Source organism: Aspergillus brunneoviolaceus, assembly GCF_003184695.1.
Source record: "Aspergillus brunneoviolaceus CBS 621.78 unplaced genomic scaffold BO95scaffold_84, whole genome shotgun sequence".
In the NCBI taxonomy this organism is placed as follows: domain Eukaryota; kingdom Fungi; phylum Ascomycota; class Eurotiomycetes; order Eurotiales; family Aspergillaceae; genus Aspergillus; species Aspergillus brunneoviolaceus.
In genome coordinates, this window is record NW_020290814.1 from 2809 (window position 1) to 21525 (window position 18717).

General features: G+C 56.8%; 10 protein-coding genes across 10 annotated transcripts in view; 4 read left to right on the top strand and 6 right to left on the bottom strand.

Moving 5' to 3' along the window:
- The window catches only part of BO95DRAFT_476713 (uncharacterized protein), a gene marked incomplete at both ends in the record, with an annotated part of 1663 nt that extends 1198 nt beyond the window's left edge, over positions 1 to 465 (top strand). Inside the window, one exon of the mRNA XM_025589944.1 lies at positions 63 to 465. Within this exon, the coding sequence (XP_025437639.1) occupies positions 63 to 465 (403 nt within the window). The remainder of the gene's footprint in view (positions 1 to 62) is intronic.
- A 431-nt stretch (positions 466 to 896) lies between these two features.
- Positions 897 to 2534, top strand: BO95DRAFT_447199 (class I SAM-dependent methyltransferase). Its single transcript, XM_025587560.1, has 2 exons — positions 897 to 2301; positions 2381 to 2534. The coding sequence occupies exon 1, from the start codon at positions 1378 to 1380 to the stop codon at positions 2287 to 2289; it is 912 nt and encodes a 303-aa protein (XP_025437640.1). The 5' UTR covers positions 897 to 1377; the 3' UTR covers positions 2290 to 2301; positions 2381 to 2534.
- A 958-nt stretch (positions 2535 to 3492) lies between these two features.
- On the top strand, positions 3493 to 5503 carry BO95DRAFT_373859 (cytochrome P450 monooxygenase; the record flags this gene model as incomplete). Its single annotated transcript, XM_025583077.1, has 4 exons — positions 3493 to 3673; positions 3772 to 5003; positions 5049 to 5321; positions 5438 to 5503. The coding sequence occupies 4 exons, from the start codon at positions 3493 to 3495 to the stop codon at positions 5501 to 5503; spliced, it is 1752 nt and encodes a 583-aa protein (XP_025437641.1).
- A 374-nt stretch (positions 5504 to 5877) lies between these two features.
- BO95DRAFT_447201 (putative MFS sugar transporter) lies at positions 5878 to 7116 on the bottom strand. Its single transcript, XM_025587561.1, has one exon. It carries the CDS (start codon positions 7027 to 7029, stop codon positions 6013 to 6015), a length of 1017 nt encoding a protein of 338 aa, XP_025437642.1. The 5' UTR covers positions 7030 to 7116; the 3' UTR covers positions 5878 to 6012.
- Positions 7117 to 7977: 861 nt separating this feature from the next.
- On the bottom strand, positions 7978 to 8485 carry BO95DRAFT_447202 (uncharacterized protein). The gene has a single exon (XM_025587562.1). The coding sequence runs from the start codon at positions 8258 to 8260 to the stop codon at positions 8063 to 8065; it is 198 nt and encodes a 65-aa protein (XP_025437643.1). The 5' UTR covers positions 8261 to 8485; the 3' UTR covers positions 7978 to 8062.
- Positions 8486 to 9154: 669 nt separating this feature from the next.
- On the top strand, positions 9155 to 9635 carry BO95DRAFT_276112 (uncharacterized protein). The gene has a single exon (XM_025581617.1). The coding sequence runs from the start codon at positions 9334 to 9336 to the stop codon at positions 9592 to 9594; it is 261 nt and encodes an 86-aa protein (XP_025437644.1). The 5' UTR covers positions 9155 to 9333; the 3' UTR covers positions 9595 to 9635.
- On the bottom strand, positions 9560 to 10824 carry BO95DRAFT_447203 (uncharacterized protein). The gene has a single exon (XM_025587563.1). The coding sequence runs from the start codon at positions 10495 to 10497 to the stop codon at positions 9676 to 9678; it is 822 nt and encodes a 273-aa protein (XP_025437645.1). The 5' UTR covers positions 10498 to 10824; the 3' UTR covers positions 9560 to 9675.
- A 164-nt stretch (positions 10825 to 10988) lies between these two features.
- BO95DRAFT_398843 (ribosome biosynthesis protein MAK16) lies at positions 10989 to 12480 on the bottom strand. Its single transcript, XM_025583810.1, has 2 exons — positions 12312 to 12480; positions 10989 to 12172 (listed from the first exon to the last, which is right to left on the bottom strand). The coding sequence occupies exons 1-2, from the start codon at positions 12371 to 12373 to the stop codon at positions 11233 to 11235; spliced, it is 1002 nt and encodes a 333-aa protein (XP_025437646.1). The 5' UTR covers positions 12374 to 12480; the 3' UTR covers positions 10989 to 11232.
- A 94-nt stretch (positions 12481 to 12574) lies between these two features.
- On the bottom strand, positions 12575 to 16365 carry BO95DRAFT_276139 (FAR11/STRIP family protein). Its single transcript, XM_025581618.1, has 5 exons — positions 14268 to 16365; positions 14103 to 14215; positions 13870 to 14039; positions 13692 to 13821; positions 12575 to 13632 (listed from the first exon to the last, which is right to left on the bottom strand). Exons 1-5 carry the CDS (start codon positions 16263 to 16265, stop codon positions 12765 to 12767), a joined length of 3279 nt encoding a protein of 1092 aa, XP_025437647.1. The 5' UTR covers positions 16266 to 16365; the 3' UTR covers positions 12575 to 12764.
- Positions 16366 to 17064: 699 nt separating this feature from the next.
- BO95DRAFT_447207 (phosphatase PAP2 family protein) lies at positions 17065 to 18444 on the bottom strand. Its single transcript, XM_025587564.1, has 3 exons — positions 18046 to 18444; positions 17777 to 17966; positions 17065 to 17698 (listed from the first exon to the last, which is right to left on the bottom strand). Exons 1-3 carry the CDS (start codon positions 18091 to 18093, stop codon positions 17232 to 17234), a joined length of 705 nt encoding a protein of 234 aa, XP_025437648.1. The 5' UTR covers positions 18094 to 18444; the 3' UTR covers positions 17065 to 17231.
- Positions 18445 to 18717: the final 273 nt, after the last annotated feature.

Here is an 18717-nt window from a genome sequence, read left to right on the forward strand (position 1 = left end):
CCTAAGGCCTTAGAGTGGTTCTCAGTCCTGACCCGCCGTTCTTGTGTTTTCCCCCCTGACAGTGTGGTCGAGCTCAACATCGGCATCCTCTGCGCCTGTGTTCCGGTGTTCTTCGTCGTGTTGCGCACCTGGCTGCAGCGAACCGAGTCGGGGTTCGTGTACCTCAAACAACGGCTGACGTTGTCACGGGCGAGCAAATCCACGGTGGCCCTGAGCGACCAGGCGCATAAGCCGGGCGTCTCCCTCGACATTCCGACCGGTACCTTGTCAGGGCTGAGGTCGATGTTCCGCAGACCGAAGCCGATCGACCCGGAAGAAGGCAAACTGGGGATCCAGGTTTCGCATTATTATGAGCTCCAGTCGGTGGATGTCGACTACCATGCGCATCTCCGGGGCGATTCCGCCAGCGGGAGGGACCCATCGCTGAGGGGCGGCGTCAAGGGGGGGGTTCCGGGGGGTGCTTAGGGGGGGGGGGCTGAGACATCGTCCTGCTATCCTGTGGGACTTGTTCGCATCACTATTGAACGCAATCCCCCCAATCCATTCCACCTAGAAACTACTCAAGATTGCCATTCTATACTATAGCTCAAATATGTATATCGCCCCGTTTTTGTTATTGGGCCGCCTTCAGTTTCTTAACCGCCATCAGATGTGTTGACCAGTTGGGTTGTGAATTCAATATGATAGGTTTATGAGTTCCTAGAGCGATCCAACACCCCGATCAATGCTCAGACACTTCTTCAGGTCCATGGATTGCTCGCAAAGCTCGGCTCCTGTCAACATCGAGCAGGGCTATGATCGCACGTGATCTACTACCGGGGGGACGAGAATGGTCCGGGTGCAGATCGCGTAAGACTCTGGGGGGGCTGAAATGGATGACTTGGGTGATTGATCTAATTGGATTTCATATGTTTGCTAGATGTATGCCCAATCCCAGAACCCCTGATCTAAGGGAGGCTGGTGGAGAGGATTCACCATCCGCCCGCCCGGACTGGGGTCGGTCGAACGAAAGTGAAACGTAAGCACTTGGCCAAGTGAGGCTTGGTATGCATGCCTATGGGACATGGATATAACCTGCACCATCTGGTGCTGTGACACTGGGGGGTTCTGATTAGCCAGCAGCAGTAAGTACCTCATCTTAGGGTCCCACTACCCCTCCTCCAGTTTCTTTGTCCCTCTGTTGACCAACTTTACCTGATCTTACTTAGTATCAACTTTTGTCTTGCCTCGTCATCCTATCCAGGCCATCCGCAGATGAGTACAGAGTACTTTAAAAAGTCCACCCATCCAGCGAACCAAACCCACCCCCTTTTCTTCCTCCAACTTCCTCTTGGCCCAATTTCCTTCCAAAGCAAACCTCCATCAATCAAAAAAACAATGACCGCCTCTTCCCACATTGAAAATTACGACCAATCCACCTACTGGATTGCTCACGCCCACAATTTCCGTTCCTCGGCGCGCCTGCACCTCCAGCACTTCCTGTACCAAAACACCCTCGACTATCTCCTGGAGCCGGCAATCACCAAAGCCGTGACGGCCGCGCAGCAGCCGCTGAAGATCGCCGATCTGGCCTGTGGCAATGGCGTCTGGCTCACCGAGCTCCACACGCAATTGACCCAGAAGAACCCCGATCTCTCTGTCCAGCTGGATGGCTTCGACATCAACCCCGTCAACTTCCCCGCCGCGGCCTACCTGCCCGCCGGCGTGTCGCTGCAGCCGCTCGACATCCTGGCCCAGCCTCTTCCGGCCGCGCTGCGGGGTGCCTATGATGTGGTGCACATCCGCGCCTTCGCGAGTCTGATCGGCCCGGACTCCGACCTCACCCCAATCCTCGCGGTGGCCGCGGCCCTGCTCAAGCCCGGCGGCTACCTCCAGTGGGAGGAGAACCGCGGGGATCTGTTTCTGGTCGAGGCCCCCACCCCCGAGGTCTCCACGGCCGCCTGCAGCCAGGCCTCCCAGATCCTGCAGGGCGGGCTGCGCGCCAAGGGCATCAGCAACGCCTGGGTGGACGCCCTGGACACGCAGCTCACGCGGTTCGGCTTCCAGGAGGCCCGGCTGCGGCCCCACAACAAGCGGCCCCAGGACTACAAGGGCTGGACGGAGAACTATCTGATCGTGTGGGAGGAACTCGCCGCGCTGTTTCCCCCCAAGGCCGAGGCGCCCAGTGCGCCCGTCTCCCGCGAGGCCTGGGTCGCCCTGTTCACCGCCGCCGTCAAGGAGACGGAGCAGGGCGTTGTCGTGCATCAGGGCCGCGTTGTCACCGCGGTCGGACGGAAGCCGCTGGCCTGAATTTGTGGTCTACTTTGGTATCGAGACCGGATCCGGTTAGATATGATGTCAATCAATGTATAAGTTGATATAGCTAGCTCTGGGAGCGAACCTTAGAATAGAACTGGCTACTCGGATGCTCTTCTAGCACAGTCTTGCTCTCGCTCGGGCAAACCTCATTACAGGTCTTGAGGACCGGATTAGGTGTAGCAGCGCCCCCCCGCCCTTCCCCCCTGACCTCTTAATCACTGCTTCCAGACCAATACATCTATTCACCACCGGACTTGCTCCTCCTCTAGGCGAGTCAGTCTACTCAGAATTAGTGCCATAAGAAGTGGGGGTGCCTGCGGCGACATTGATCATTACCGGAATTGGGCAAGCGCGTGTGCGATGACCAACGCAACCTGCATGGCAGATGTAATTCACACAGACTTACGGTGCTGAGAAGGACCATCAAGCGTGCAAATCCCGAGACCCTAAAGCGGCTTCGCTTCGCAACCCCGGGAAGTCTCAGCCTAGTGGAGGGAGAAGTCAAGCGCCGTCTTCAAAACGACCAAGGCAGCGAGGTCTGGTCTTGCCAAGGACCCCACGATTTATTTGGCGGGATATAGGTAGGCTCTACTATCCAAGCACGGTCCCAGCCATGGAAAGCAAGCGAGGAAGCGAACGAGACAGTGAGACCTTAACAAACACCCATTTTCCTGCATGCAAACGGGCGAGCGGGGCAGCGAGTGGGTGTGAGTGCATGCATTTCATCCCTCGTCAAACGAGTATTGTATGTGCTGTCTGTTGTTGCGCAAGGCCGACGCAGTTGCAATCATCCTATCAACCAATTCAACTCCAAGTGGGACCGATCTCCGAGCCCCTCTTTCAGTCTACCACCCTGCTTCATGCCTCTCTCTCGCTGTGTGCGTGTCTCTCTCCACGCTAACGCACGCTCATTGTTTGCCCACCAACAGGAACCTCCCCCACCCGGGTGCAGCTGTCATCCTCCCTTCTTGATTGATGGGATCGCGGTATCCTGGGATTGCACTTGCATCAGCCTCGCCGACGGAGAGCACAGCCCTCACCTTGCCAGAATATCCAGTCGTCCCCCTCCTCACGCCATAGCATTGCCTCGGTTGGTGGTCTACATAAGTAGTAGCGGTGCAGAGAGGAAGCTGCTGGTGCCTGCAGAAACGCTTTTCCCTGCAAGTGCCACCAAGCGTCCACCACGCATCCACCATGTTGTCACTGCTGCTTCTCAGCATAGTGATGGTAGCTTCGGTCTGGCTCTGCCGCCGGATCTGGTACGAACGGTTCCACCGATACCGTCAATTCCCCCAACTGCCCACATCTCTGCTCTGGGGTCACCTGAAGATCTACCATGAGATCGCCCAGTGGGGGTTCCAGGACGGTGATCACGGTAAATCTGCACCTTTGCACTTCTCTGCACCGAAGCGTTTGTCTGGAAGTGTGTGTGTGCGTTCCATGACTCGGATCACTAAAATAGTACGGATGCAGACCACATCTTCGCGCAGATCCATGAAACCCTCGGCCGACCCCCGGTGTTTCTGTTCGATTACCGCCCGATCTGCCGGCCGGTGCTGGTGATCGCGAGCCACGAGGTGGCGGAGCAGATCTCGCGGCCCAGCCAGCAGTTCCGCTTCAGCGTGCCGAAACTGGGGCTGGGCTTTCTCGAGCCCGTCATCGGCCACACCTCCATTCTCGCCGCCGAGGGCGAGGAGTGGAAGGCGCTGCGCAGGACCTTCAGCCCCTGGTTCTCCCCGCAGAACCTGCAGGCCCTGGTGCCCACCGTCGTGGCGCAGACGCGGGGGTTCGTCGCGCAGCTCGACGCCCTCGCCGGCTCCGGGGACCCCATCCCCCTCGTCACCCTCACCACGAACCTGATGTACGACATCATCGGCGCCGCCCTCCTCGACGAGGACCTGGACGCCCAGCACCTGGACCCGCGCCGCCAGAGCCCGCTGGTGCGCGCCTTCAACCACCTCATCCACGCCTACTGGGACGACCAGATCCACCTCCCCTGGTTCTTCAACCCGGTCAACGCCCTGCGGCGCCGCCGCCGCGGGGCCCGCGTCCAGCGCCTCCTGCAATCCCTCGTCCGGCGCAAGCACGCCGAGCTGCAGGCTCAGACGCAGCAGACGCAGCAGGACAAACCACCCGCGCCACGCAGCATCACCGCTCTAGCCCTCCACCCCACCATGCAAGACCCCCTGACGCCCGCCCTCCTCACCCAAACCAGCGACCAGCTGCGCACCTTCCTGCTGGGCGGGCACGACTCCCCCAGCGCGACCCTCGCCTGGGCGCTGTACGAGCTCTCGCGCACCCCGCGGGCCCAAGCCGCGCTGCACGCCGAGCTCGACACGCTCTTCGGCGAGGACACCCGCGCCGACCCCACAGCCGTGCAGGCCGCGCTCGCCTCGCCGACAACGGGCCCCTCCCTCCTCCGCCGCATGGTCTACCTCGACGCCGTCCTCAAGGAGACCCTGCGCCTGCACCCGCCGGCCTCGACGGCGCGGTACGCGCCGGGTGAGGGGGGGCGGGGGGGGAGGGGGGAGGGGCTCACCGTGCGCCTGCCCGCGGGCGCCTCCTCCACGAACCCAACCCCCCCGGAGTCAAAGACCCTCGGCATCGACGACCTGATCCTCTACAACTGCCCCGCCATCATCCACCGCGACCCCGCCGTTTTCGGGCCCGACGCCCACGTCTTCCGGCCTGAGCGGTGGTTGGGAGTTGACCAGGACTGCGACCAGGACTGCGACCACGACCACGACCAGGACCATGACCACGACCACGGAAACAACAACAACAACAGCACCACCACCACCAACGCAATCCCCCCCAGCGCGTGGCGGCCGTACGAGCGCGGGCCCCGCGCCTGCATCGGGCAGGAGTTCGCGCGGCTGGTGATGCGCGTGGCGCTGGCGGTGGTGGGGCGGCGGTATGCGTTCAGCAAGGTCGGGCTGGGGGCGGTGGTGCGCGAGGCGGCGACGGGGCGGCCCGTTTTGCGGCCGGATGGGCAGGCGGAGGTGGAGGGGGTGGTGTATACGGTGAGTTTTCCCTTTTCTTCTTTGTCATGTTCTTCTTCTTGCGCTGGGCTGGGCTGGAGGGTGGTGGGGACTCACGCTGACGGCAGCCGCTGCGCTGCGGGGTGTGGGGCTGGTAGACGCGGCAGATCACGGCGAGGCCGGTGGATGGGTTGATGATGACGGTTCGGGAGATGGGGTGGTGAGACTTGAGAGAGGAAAGGGGGCTTTGGTGGTTTCCGAGGCGTGGAGGCTTTTGAGGTTCCCAGGGTGATGCCGGGGCTGGGTAGACATGGTTTGTGGGCGTTTCGCAGTCTAATGCACTTCATCGATCGTTGATCGACCACGTCACACCACCACCACCACCACCACCACCACCGCCACCACCGCCACCTACCAGATCCACGTCAAGGTTCAATAGACAAACCCTGGATAGCACTGCTACCCACACAACTCTTACTGCTGGCCTACCATACTGTAATTCCATATTGTTATAGGACAGCTACTGGCTACTCTTTTACTGCAGGCATAGCCTCATCGATCAAGCTGCATTCCAACATCAGTTATCCTAATTCATAAGCATCTGGAGGCAATCCTCTTTTGTTTCTTATCTGGTATTCATTAAACACATGCAAAGGCACGCTGGTAAACATCATAGTCAAAGCACTGACAGCACAGCCCCAAGGCTGCACCACTAAACCCACAGCACAAACCACTACTCCCGCTTCGGGGGAGGCGAGAACGCCTTCTTCCACCGGAAACTCAGCAGATCGCCGACAACCTCCTTGGTCTGAGCAAGGTTCTCCTTGACGATCTCCGACGTGGGCCGCGAGAAGAGCTCGTCGATCTCCTCGAGGGACTTGTTCTTCGTCTCGGGCATGAAGATGATCTGGTAGATCCAGCCGACGAAGGCGATACCCCCGTAGAAGCCGAGGGTCAGACCAGTCCGCGTCATCGCCTTCATCATGCGCGTGAAGTTGTAGGTCACGATGAAAGAGCACAGGAAGAGGTTGGCGTCCGCCACGGTCATTCCGTAATGACGGAGGTAGGTGGGGAAGACCTCCGATGGGATGACCCAGGTGAGACAGGCATAGGATCCGAAGAAGCCCATGTACAGGATAATGCCGGTGAGATAGACCCCTTCAGCGGCAGCCGGGTGGGTGGTGTAGTTGAATTGGTAGCCCACACCGACGAGGACTAGACCGATGAAGAAACCGGGGAGCATGACGTTGGCCCAATAACGCCGGCCGAACCGTTCCATGTAGATCACAGCGGGAATGGTGCCCAGGAGAAGTGAGCCACCGCCAACAAGGGACATGAATACACTATTCTTCGTGTTGAATCCAATGTTGGTCATGAGGGTGCTCATGTAGTACATGACGGCGTTCACACCCGTCAACTGGCCGAGAACAATCATGATATTGGCATAGACAAGCGCACGACGAGCACGGGGCTTGGTGAAGAAGTCCAACCAGGCGTATTTCTTGGTGTTCTGCTGCTCCTCGGCCTCGGCGAGGACGGCCTGGCGCATACCCAGGAACTCGTCCTTAGCTTCGTAGGTGTCAAAGCCGCGGATGCGTTTCCACACTCCGTAGGCTTCCACGGCCCGACCCTTGTGCATCAGGTAACGGGGACTCTCGGGCAGGAAGAACATACCCACCAGGAGGATGGTGGAGAAAACCAAGGAGGAACCGAGGATGTAGCGCCAGTTGCCGGTGACGTCGAGGAACATGGCAGCCACGGCGTAGCCCAACACCTCACCCAGGGCGATGTTCAGCTGGTACAAGGAAACGAGATTGCCACGAATACGACTGGGGACTGGAAGAGGTCAGCGTGCTGGCCTTACAGTAGAAGCAGACAGGAAGCAACATGGACATACCACTCTCGGCGACGTAGACAGGGACCGTACCACCCTCCAGGCCGACACCGGCTCCGAGGATGAAACGACCAGCAAAGATCATACCAAAGTTCACGGCACCAGCCTCCAGGGCGGCACCAACCGTGTAGAGGATACAAGAGACAATGATAGACATACGACGGCCCAGGTACTCATTGGACGGGGACAGAAGGATAGCACCAGCCACGGCCCCCAGGGGCATACCGGAGTCGACCAGACTGCTTTGGTTGTCACTGAGGTGCAGCGCATCGCCCAAAAAGAGATTAGCACCACTGATGAGGGACTGGTCCAGACCGGACAACAGACCACCCATGGAGGCGAAGGCGACCAGCATGTAGGTGTAGATAGCCGGGCTGGAGAAGGCGACCTCGAAGCGGGACTTGGGCATCTCCCTCAATTGCTGCTCCAGCTCCTGCAACTCTGCATCCATGGCAGCCTCAGTGAGCTCCTCCATGGCCTTGGGGTCCTTGTGGATGTCGTCCATCTCGACGGCGGTGCCGTCCTTGTGGTCATCGTGGGCGGTGTCCAAATCGTGCATGGTACCCATGATTGGCTAATGGGGCGGCTGTGCCAGCTGCAGGTATTATTTTTGTGTACTGTGTAACAATAGGCGGTTTATCCCGGATCTATGTACTGTATGTCTGCGCGACCACAGTTGACCACAGCCTCAAGAGTAGAACGAGGACTGAGGTGAAAAGGGAGGGATGACCACCACGAGGGGGGGGGGGGGGGGGAGAGAGGAATGAGAAGCGGGGAAGCGTGCAGATCGAGTGCAACCATTCCGGGGGGTGAAGAGGGGAATGCACGAGGCTTTTAAAGGCAAGGCGCATCAGGCCAGCAACGCCCAAAGACCCCAGAAGATCCAGTGTCACCCTGGTTGATTGACTGACCGACTGACCATCATCGTCATTGTTGAAAATTTCCACGAGAGCCAAGCAGGACTGGGGTCGGCAGGCACAACCGCGTCATCGGGCCGTCTGGCCAGACTTGGAAGCCGAAACGACCAGGGATTGCCAGCCAGAAAGGACAGGCGGGATAGAGAATGACCAGGGAGTGGGGCCACCATGGCCAGAGAGAGAGTCAGCCAGAGAGCCTAAAACGAACTAAGTCGACTAGATGAATCCAATTCCGCCCAGTAGAGCCAGTAAACCCAGTAAACACGAGAAAAGTTCGGGATGGAGAGAAATCCACAAGGGTAAGTGGGAGTGGAGACAAAATGCGGATTGCGGAGAAAATCCAGCGAGAAAGTTCCCCGTGGGCAGCCAAAGCGGCCTTAGCGTTAGGTAAGCCGAGCCGAAATTTCTCTTCTTTTTCGTCTTCTCCAATGCCGGCAACGGGACAATTTCGGAGACTCTCCGGCACCATTCCACTGATTCCACCTTGGTGAATGGCCCCGCGTGACTGTCGGACTGTCTGACTGCCCGCTTCTTCTCTCCAGTTCCCGACTCTTCCCCATAATATCTTGTTTGGAGTTAGTTTAGTAGTTACAGAATGGAGCTGTACAGTACTGTACTTGTACTAAGCATGGTTGCGCCATTTTCCACCCCCACGTATTCAACAATGCCCAACATGGGCACAATCCAACCCATTCAGCGTTAATACTTTATCCACGATGCCTGCCGTCCAGCTGAAGCCTTCACCTGTCTTTTCTTTCCCTTTCGTTCTCTCAGGGATTCCGACTTCCCCATTCGCTCCCCTGGCTGAGAATCGAAAAACAAAAAAAAGCTTCCCGGTCGTTCAACCACGGCTGAGGTTCAACCCTCGTCCAAACTACACGTAAAACTAAAACCCGCCCAGGAGTTGCAACCCCCACACATTCTGCATCATTCGGCCATGGGGGAAGGTTTGCCCTGCTCTCTGGGGGTTGGAGTGGATTTGTGGGTTGGCAGAAAATAATAACACAGAATGAAACAATGTTATCACGTAGTTGGGAAAGCAAGGAAAAAAGAAGTCAGCGGGGTTGCATTATTATGGCTATGAACTTATTAGAGACAGACATCATAGTCGCAACAACAGATCAAAACCATCGCATCGCTAATCAAATACACACAAGACAGCACAGCACAGCAAGAGAATCTTCTCTTTAACAACCCGCTGGGAGAAAGAAAGTAATTATGTAAACCGCATCGCATCCCCAATATGGCCCTTGGGGGACCTCAACTCACTAATTTCTCACTTTTCCTCATTCTCCTTCCTACTGAGTACTCACCCCGCCCTTCTCCATCGGCACCACCCGACTGTGTAAAAAGACGAAAGACTAAAACCAGCAAGTCCGCATCTTTTCCCTGCAGGTCGGGTGTTGGTGCCCCCCCCCCCCCCCCCCTCCCCCCCCCCTTTTTTTTTTTTTTTTTTTTTTTTTTTTTTTTTTTTTTTTTTTTTTTCTTTTTTTTTTCTCTTTGACTCCGGGCTATTCCTTCACTCCCTCCCACACCACCAGGATTTAGCTCCCAAGGTCAGTCAGGCATCATTGGTTCCTTGCCATTATCGTCGACCCGGCATCCCTACCGGTTTTCGTGCGCTAGGATCCGCTCCCCCGGCCACGTAGGGTGAACCCGGCCGACTGCTCGGATTCTGGCCGGGGCTGGGCGACCGGCCCCCATGCAGGCGTGCCCGGAGTCGTTCCTGGGCCGACGCTGCGCGCTCCAGCGGTTGTTGCGTCGCGCCGCCGCCGGTCACGGGGCCCGAGATCGTCTGGTAGGATCCGGCGCGCTGACTGGGCAGGGGACGGCCGCCCCCGGCTGGGTGGTGAGGGTGCTGCTGCATTGCCGACGGGGTCGGGGACAGGCTGTTGTGGGCGATTGGGCCTCCCGGAGCACTCGCCGTCGCCGACAGCGGTGCCCCCATGCTGTTGTGGATGCTGTTGTTATTTCCCCCGGCGGTCATGCGACCCCGGCGCAAACTGGATGTCTGGGAGGTGGGAGGCGTGGCCGAGCCCGCATCTCCCCACAGGTCGCCCAGTCCACCACCACCACCACCACCGCTGCCGCTGCCGCCGCTGCCGCCACGTCCGTATGCTGATGACGCTGGGGCGCCACCAGCAGCGCCGGGTGGGATCTGGGAGGTCGCGATGACCCGCGCCGGTGCCGGCGCGGGGGCTTTCGGGTCCGGGGGCAGCCACGAGGGATACGGTCGCCCCTTTTCGGTGTAGTAGGCGCGCAGCACGTTCGAGATGTGCGAGCAGTCCTCGTTGTCCGGGTCGTCGCGCTCGTCGCCCGACGTGATGGCCCGTTTCAGGGAGTTGAGCCGGGTGCCCAGGTTCGAGATGGCCGACGAGGACGTCAGCGACGAGAAGTATGAAGTCATTCTGTTGTAGTTTGCTGCCCGTCCCTGGCCGTGCGATTGTTTTTGCGAGGTGGAGGAGGGGGGGAACCAGAGAAAAGGGTTGAAGGATCAGCCAATGGTGGGGTATCAAGCGGTTGAGACGAGGGGTGAAGGACAATGCGGAGGAAGGCGGAAGAGAGTAGGCAGCAGGGCGCCCTGCAAGGTGAGAGCAACCAGGGTCGTAAAGTAGCCGTCAAAGGCGAATCGCAAAAAGGCTTGGGACACGGTATGCCGAAGATGCCAGACACGACGTGTAGTTAGCAGGAACAGGAGTTGAGCAAGCACCCTCGTAAGGGGAGTTTGGCATTGATTGGGGATTGACTGATCATGTTGGCGATCCACTCTCCGTGTTTCACTCCGCCCGCTGGCCGCACAGCACGTGAGCCGCCGGCCTGCCACACCGCTAACTGGTAACCATGCAAGGAACAACGGCAGGCAACTACTCCGTAGAAGCTTCGCTACATCTTCCGAAATCTACGACCAACACCAGCACCAGCGCCATCATCAGAACAATCATTCAACAAGCTATATGCAATGGCTGGGTATGATATGCCCGATCGCAGCATGAGAAACAACGAAAGAAAGAAAAAAAAAGGTAAGTCAGTAGATAGATACATCAACGAAACTCGAACCGAAACAACGCCATACGAAAACACGACCACAACCGAGCTTTTTGTAATAAAACCCCCATCCTCTCCAAAAGTCCTGCAATGGGGCTTAAGCCAGGACCTTTCCAGGCCCCTCAGTCTCATACTCGATCTCGATGCGAGGACCCTTCTTGCGGGGCTTGGCCTGGGGAGCAGGACGCTTGCGCTTGAAGCCGGGAGCGGGCTTCTTCTTGGCGGCGCCCTCATCCTCACTGTGCTGCGAGTCATCCTCCTCCTCGCTGTCCTCCTCATCCTCACTATCATCCTCCTCGTCCTCACTGAAATCCTCACTATCATCGGCGGACTCCCCACCGATCCAATCCTCCAGATCCTCCAGATCACTCTCCTCAACATCACTAACATACTCGACCTGCCCGACGCCCTCCTCGCCTTCCTCCTCCAACTCCTCCTCATCGTCAATCTGCTCCCCATCATCGAGATCCTCGTCGCGCTCGCCCTCGCCCGTGCGCTCCAGCCCGCGCAGCACCTTCTTCCAGATCCCCTCCTCGACGTTGAGCGGCCGGTCCCCGTAGGCCCCGCTGCGCAGGCGCTCGATCAGCTCGCGCTCAATGGCGCGCTCGATCTTGGCGGCGGACTCCGCCTTGCGCTCGCGGGTGGCCTCGCGACGCCGCACCTTGGGCGCCAGGCGGGGCACGACGGTCTCGCCCAGGCGCTCCTCCTCCTTGGCGAGGCGCCGCATGCGCAGCGACACCTGCGTCAGCCGCGTCAGCCGCTGCTTGCACTTGTGCACCAGGAACTTGGGCCAGTAGATCAGCCGCTCGTCCAGCTGCTCCAGCGCCTTGGCGTAGTTGCTCGACAGCCGGACCCGCTCCCACCACTTGGACGGCATGTGCGCCCGCTCCACCGTCTTCATGTACAGGTACATCACCCCGGTCTCCGGGTCCGACCGCACCGTCGCGTACCGCGAGTTGGCCAGCGGGCACGATTGCCGGTTGCACAGCCCCGAGACGTTGTATTCATTGCGGCAGAAGTTTTGGCCCTTGGTGGTTCTGCAATTTCATTATTAGCATTGTGCCGGGAAGAAATGCTAGGCATGCGTAGTGTAGAATTGGTGGGACTCTTTTTGTTTTCTTTCGACGATGCGGGAAGAAAAATGACACCGAGGGAGAAAAAAAAAAAAAAACTCACTTCAGTTTGTAGGAACAAAACTGCTGGTTGATCACCTGCCAGACAATCTCGTCGGACGACATCTTTCCGTTTGAAATCGGTGACTTGCTTGAGGCGCAAGTTTCGAGCTTGATCACAGATTACAAGCCGGATTGTCGGTGATGGTTTGGGTCCGGGGGGCCACCAGAACTTTGCGATGCGGCGGTGGAGAGGAGACGAGGAAGGTGAAAAAAAGTTGCCGCAGTGATCGGGTCACGTGAGGGGTGGTTTTCCCAAACCTTTTTTTCTTATCGATAAGGCTAGGCCATCCTTCCCTCATCCAAACACAATCCTCTGAATTGAATTGGACTGATGATTGTTGATTAGTCGCGGTTTCATCCCGGTACCATGCACTACCGGATCTGCTGCTGGGTGACGCAGGATATGCTACCCCGTCTGATACAATTCACCTCTATCTATTCTGCAATGTACGTATTACCACCCACTTTCCATCTGCAGGGGAGCCCCATCCCATTCAGTCCCGTTCACCATCGGTCCACCGCCCGCTGCTGCTGCTGCTGCCGCCGCCGCCGCAGCAGCGGCCAACTCGGCTTCCTCGCTACTGCCCGGGAACCCCTCATCCCCAGCCATTCCCCATCCCATCGCCTCAAGCTCTCTGGTGAAAAAGTCCCGCTCTTCCTCCATAAGAGACGCGCCCTCCTCGCCGCCCATCACGTCCTTGTACCGTCGGAGGTGCCACCAGTGGGTGAGTCCGCGCAGCGCCTGCTCGAGCGGCAACGCCTCCTCGACCTCCGCATCGATGTCCGCACCCGAGAGCCAGTCATCCCGTAGCTCCGGCCGACAGTAGAGGTAGATGGCAGTGATTACACGCATGTTGCTCTGGCGCCACTTGCGGCCGCAGAACGGGACCTGCGACTTGAAGAGCTTGAGCGTGTAGAAGCGCAGGTGCGGGTCGGGGATCTTGAGTCCCTTGCGGAGGATAGTGCTGGACTTGTACTGCACCAGCAAGAGGCACCGGTGCGCCTTGTCGCGCGTGATCTTCTGCATGATGTGCAGGTAGTTGATCGCGGAGAAGAAGTTGCGGAAGGAGAACTCGGTGATCGGCTCCTTGGGCGGCGGCGCAATCGGGTACCCGAGCTCGTCCACCTCGGGACGATGGGGCCCCTCGCTGAACTCCGGAAGCAGGGATTCGGGCGACGGCCCTCGGACGGAGGAGTGGCCGGTCGTGTCCTGGCGTTGGCGGGTGATGGGCGGAGGGATCGCTTCGTCCTCGCTGGGCAAGGATTCGTCGTCCAGGTCGGCGGGCGGATGGTCGGACTTGAGATGACAAAATCGGAAGAAGCTGCTCGGAGTGCCGGTTAACAACCCACCCTCAGAATGAGATGAAAACAAATCACATACCCCAGCTCGTCGCGATCATTCTTCTGCGCAACCGCTTGATCAACGTCTTGGTGAGCAAACATCTTGAGAATCAGAGGTAGATAGTTGGAATCAAGAAGCAACTGCGTCATGTACTCAAACTTGAGTATATCTAGGCCTCGTTAGCCTGGCTCGTAGACGCCAAGTCAAAACTACCTACGAGATCGCTTGAACCACTTGAGCAGGAGCAGGAAAGATCCTGATATAGCCTTGGAGGTGATCTCTCGGAGCCGCACATTGTCCAGCTCGTCAATTGCTGCTTCAATGCTCCGCTCTCCAGGGCCATGGTGTAAGGCGGATGGGTATCCATTGGCCGGGCCATAGTTGTCACTTGAAAGGCATGATTATCAGCCTTGATTTATCAAAACGGCAGGAAGTCACGAAACCACTTACCCCATCCCTTGTCCATTCTGTCCGTTAGCCTGATTGACCATAGCACTGACGTTCGTCAAGATTATCTTGAGGAAGACGATCGTGATGGACTGTAAATGCACTAGCGCTTGTCTCTGCAGCGGCAGTTAGGTCCTGATCAATTCCCTAAGCCCGCAGAGCACTCACGTAGAATGATTCAACAGCATCTAAGCGTTGTTGAATGTCTTCATTTTCTGTTTCTTTGTCGGAGGGCTGATCAACACTCGATCTTTCTCTGACATTGAATCCCAGGTTGCGCATCTCATCTGCTAGTTCTTCTGTCTCAAACTCGGTCGACGGAAACGTCTCATTCGGGCACCAGCCGCGGTCATACTTCATGAAACGCTCTCTCTCCTCCCACAGTTGCTGCATCGCCCGGGTCATCTTGACGTGGGTCGAGAATAACTTGCCCGCCTCGATAATCGAAGCGGGAACATCACTACCCTCCCATCTCTTGCCTACCAGAACGTCTTGCAGCTCGGTTGTCCCTTTTCCGCCGAGATCGTTGCTCGAATTATCCAGGGGTGGATACATGAAGGGGAAGTTCTGGTTGGTCTGGTAATTTTGCTTCTTTCCCGCCTTACCGCCGGGTCCGATTGGAGAGGGCGGCGGAGAAGGGGCCGGCGTTGCGATGTGGACGGATTGGTGGATGATCGAGCCACTTCCGCCCGCTACGGAGGGTCCCACGCCGGAAAATGGACCGTTAGAAGTGTTGATTCGACTGGGGTGCTGAGGAAGCGGTGGCAGGATCGAGTTGTTCTCTAATTCCAGGGGCACCACTGGGGGTGGTGGGTTGTAGGCAGGATACTTGGACGTGATCTCCTGTCTGAAGTTGTGGTAATCGAGCGGCGAGGCAGTAAGAAAAGGAGTCCTGCGCGGTGAAGCGTTCTCTCGTGCCTCAAAGGCGGGCTCCAGTGCCTTCTTGGCCTCCTTCAACTTGCTACTACCTCCAAAGAAGAGGAGTATGGTCTTCCAAAACAGAAGAATGATACGAGTGAGAGGAATATTGGCCGAGTCATCCCAGCGCAACCTTGCAATGATCTCAACTAAGAATACCAGCAGATTTGGCTCCAGATGCATGAGAGTCTCCCGTAAGGATGCATTCTTCGGGTCAAGGATCTCCTGCCTTCGAGCGACTTCCACGATGAAATATAGTGGCGTCAGTAGCAGGTTCGCCTCGCGTTCCATGTATGCTGAATTGGCGGAATCGGGGCCGGCGCCCTCCGGCCCTTGGGAGGACGAGCTTCGGTGCCTCTCGAAGATCCGGCATAAGCAAACCAACAAGGCCTGAATACCACCACATTCGTGGAGGAGATGAACACTATGCTCAATCCATTTGACTTGTAATGATTTGTTCTCCGGAATTTCAGCGCCCGGGGGAGAGACACCTCCAGGATAGTCAGGTGCAACCTCTCCAGCGGTGACACCCCACACGCCTGTCACGGCATAACAAAGTGCTTCCGAAGCCTCAAACCGCACTATCCCCGTACTTTCGCCTAGCCCGTCGACGATATGGCTCATGAATGCCTTCTGCAAGTCTCGCGGAGCGGCAAGCCAATTCTGCTGCGAGGGGTCTACCGAGCGATCCTCACAGAAGGTGTGCCACTTGTGCTCAAAGGACCACTTCATGCCGACCAGCATGGCCCGATCGTACTCATTGTACTGGAACCACTCTTCAATCTCCTCTACAAACGATTGGGCGTCAGCATATTCGAAAGCGTATGCCGGTTGTTCCACTTTGGGCATCTCCTGGACCAGTTGCCTTAGTTGCGCCAAACTCAGCGAGTCGGGTGGTGCGTCCTGGTTCTGGTTCTGGTTCTGGTTCTGGTTCTGGTTCTGGTTGTGCTGGACAGGCGCGGGCGGCGGAGGCTGAAGAGGGGGCGGCGGGGCGGAAGAGTCCCGGCGCAGCTCTGGGCGTCGCGGCGGCAACTTCTCCGCCCCCCTGGGAGCTTGTTCCAGTGTACTAGTCGTGGGTGCATGGTCGGAAAACGCCTGCTGCTCCTGTCGCAGCTCCTCGGCAACCTCTTCCAGCATTTGGTCATCCGAGACAGTGCTGATATCCGTGCCTGTCTGGTCGACTTCGTCCGCCTTCACAATATGCTGCTCCTCCAGGCCAGCATCGGAGGGCATTGGAGGATCATCCATTGCGCGGGAAAAACAAAATATTTTCCAACTAGTATACCCACTTTTCAGCCTCTTCAAATGAATAAAACACGAGCAAAGAGTTGAGCTGGTTCAGTTCTTCAAAATACTCAACAGGGATTAATGCTGAGGTGAACCGAGGCTTTGTCAGGGGGCGAGTGGAACAAGAGACTAGCCGTTTAGCCTAAATAGTGACTAGTAGTCATGCAAATTGAACAAGAGAGAGAACCATTCCACATGACGTGTAGTCAAACTAGAGACATACTTTGTCCGGCAGAGCTGGACGTCCAAATAAGAAAGCGGCGCTCGGCACTGGGCAGCATTCTTAATGAATGGAGGGGGAGCCGTCGATCCGCGGAAGTCACCGGTCACGTGCAAGGAACGGCCTAGCCAAGCGGAGGCTTTGGTTCCGGCTATGGGTGGTGCATTGTAATCTACTCAATGTCTAGATTTGCTTCAGGCTTCAGTTTTTTTTTTTTTTTTTTTTTTTTTTTTTTTGGTTTCTTCGAGTAGATTTGTACAAAGTGAAGCCCAAGATTGAAGTGCTAAGGTCCTCTCAGCACTGAACGTCTTGAAGTTGAATTCTCTCGATGCGTCGTGTCACTATATATCCTAACGCCTATCCGCCATTGGTCGTCTTCCCGGTTTTGAGTTAAGGACATCCTGCGTTTCATTCCGAAAGAGGCAAGAAAACCAAAATGAGATGACGACCAAGCTCTACACCTGCTAAGGCTAAAATCATTGTTCTATGGACTCAGGTAAAAGGTACTGTTCCCGGATCCTCCACTGAAGTTTCACATAGTGTTGCTGACCCGAGTGCCGAAGGCTCATAGACTACCGAGCCATGCACGTCAACCACAGGCTCCTAGTTGTAAAGGCAGGCGTGTGGTGGGAACGACATATTCATCAAACAGAGGGACCGTTGGGTAGCCCTACTCCCTGATTAGCACCTAACGGCGCATGCACATTTCATTCGGTTTTCTTTGAACGATGCTCACTGTTTCCTTTCCGCTTCGGAGCCCGCTTCGCTTCCGAGTGTCGCCATCCGGCCTCTACAAGGTCCTCATTTACCACTAAGTCGCGAAGCCGGAAGAACTTCGAGACTTTCAAGTCTAGTACCCAGTCGATCCAGCCAAGAACGCGGATCTGCCGCGTAACGAAAAACCACGCGAGCGCACACGAGGCACCCGCACTACAGCCCGCCAGGACCTGCTTGGGAGTGTGATAGTTCAGGTAAACGCGACTGACAGCCACTGCAGCAGCAGCGACGCACAACACAAGAGAGAGGAGTGCTCGGACCCCAAAGTGAACCGTGGCTGCTGGGCGGGTCAAGGCAGGGGAATGTCGGAGAACCAAGAAGAGTCCAGCGTATACGGCAAAAAAAGCCATAAACTGGGCATGCGACGATGGCATGCCATAGCCCTTGCCGAACATTTCTGCGGCAGGCGTTAGTTTGGACCAGATATTTCATTTTTCTTTTTCCTTTTTGTCTTGCCCTGGGTAAATTAACTTACGTTTTGGCCTTTCTTCCTTGATGATACGCTTTAGGATAAAGTTCAGCGCCTCACAGCCCATCTGACCAGCAAACATCAAGATGACTTCGACTTCTCTGGACGCCCAGGCAAGGGTGACATAGGAGATGACCAGGGCCTGGGGCACTAAAGCAAGATAAGCGGATACATAGGAGAGCAGATCCTCAGGATTCTGCCTTTGTTAGCATAGAGCAATGCATAATCAGTTCTTCGAGCGCTCGTCACCCTAGGCGCCAAAGATGGGAACGTACATAATGGACATGGGTCAGTGATAAGGATGCTAGGGGGGCGTCCGCCATTGTGTTGTAGTTGTCGGCCTGTTGTGGTGCCGGAAACTGATATCTGGGAGATCTTCTTCTCAACCGACCCTCAATTCAGGCCAGGACAAGGTATGCTTCTTAAAGATGAATGAGATGATAGCAATGGACCAGCAGCGACTGTCCGGCGGAGTGACAGACCAAGTGATGACCTCCTAATCACACAACATCATATCGTGCAGGTGTCAAAATCAATGTTGTTGGCGGAGAAGACTGTTGGTGGTTGTTTACACGAATATTTTGAAGCTTCTCTCCAAGCCGATGTCCATAAGGAATAATACTTTCAATAATCAATCATCAGTTTAAGAATTCAAGATGTCCAGTCGATGTCCAGTCAAGGAACTGAGAACGGGAGGCGGGCGGAGTGGGTCCGCAAGGGGAAAAGCCAAGTCACGGGGGGGTTTTGTTAAAGCGGCGGGGGAAAAGGAGGGGCAGGCAGGGCCGCAGGGGAAATCCTTTCGGCCTTGTCGCCTCAGGCCGGGTCGGCCGTAACTAACTTATCTCTGAGTCAGGTTTTGTTTTCAGTAACTTTCAAACACTCCCAACACTAACAACCTGAACTATTAATGCAAGACTGGGCAGCAAAGCCCCAGCTAGCTCAGTTCT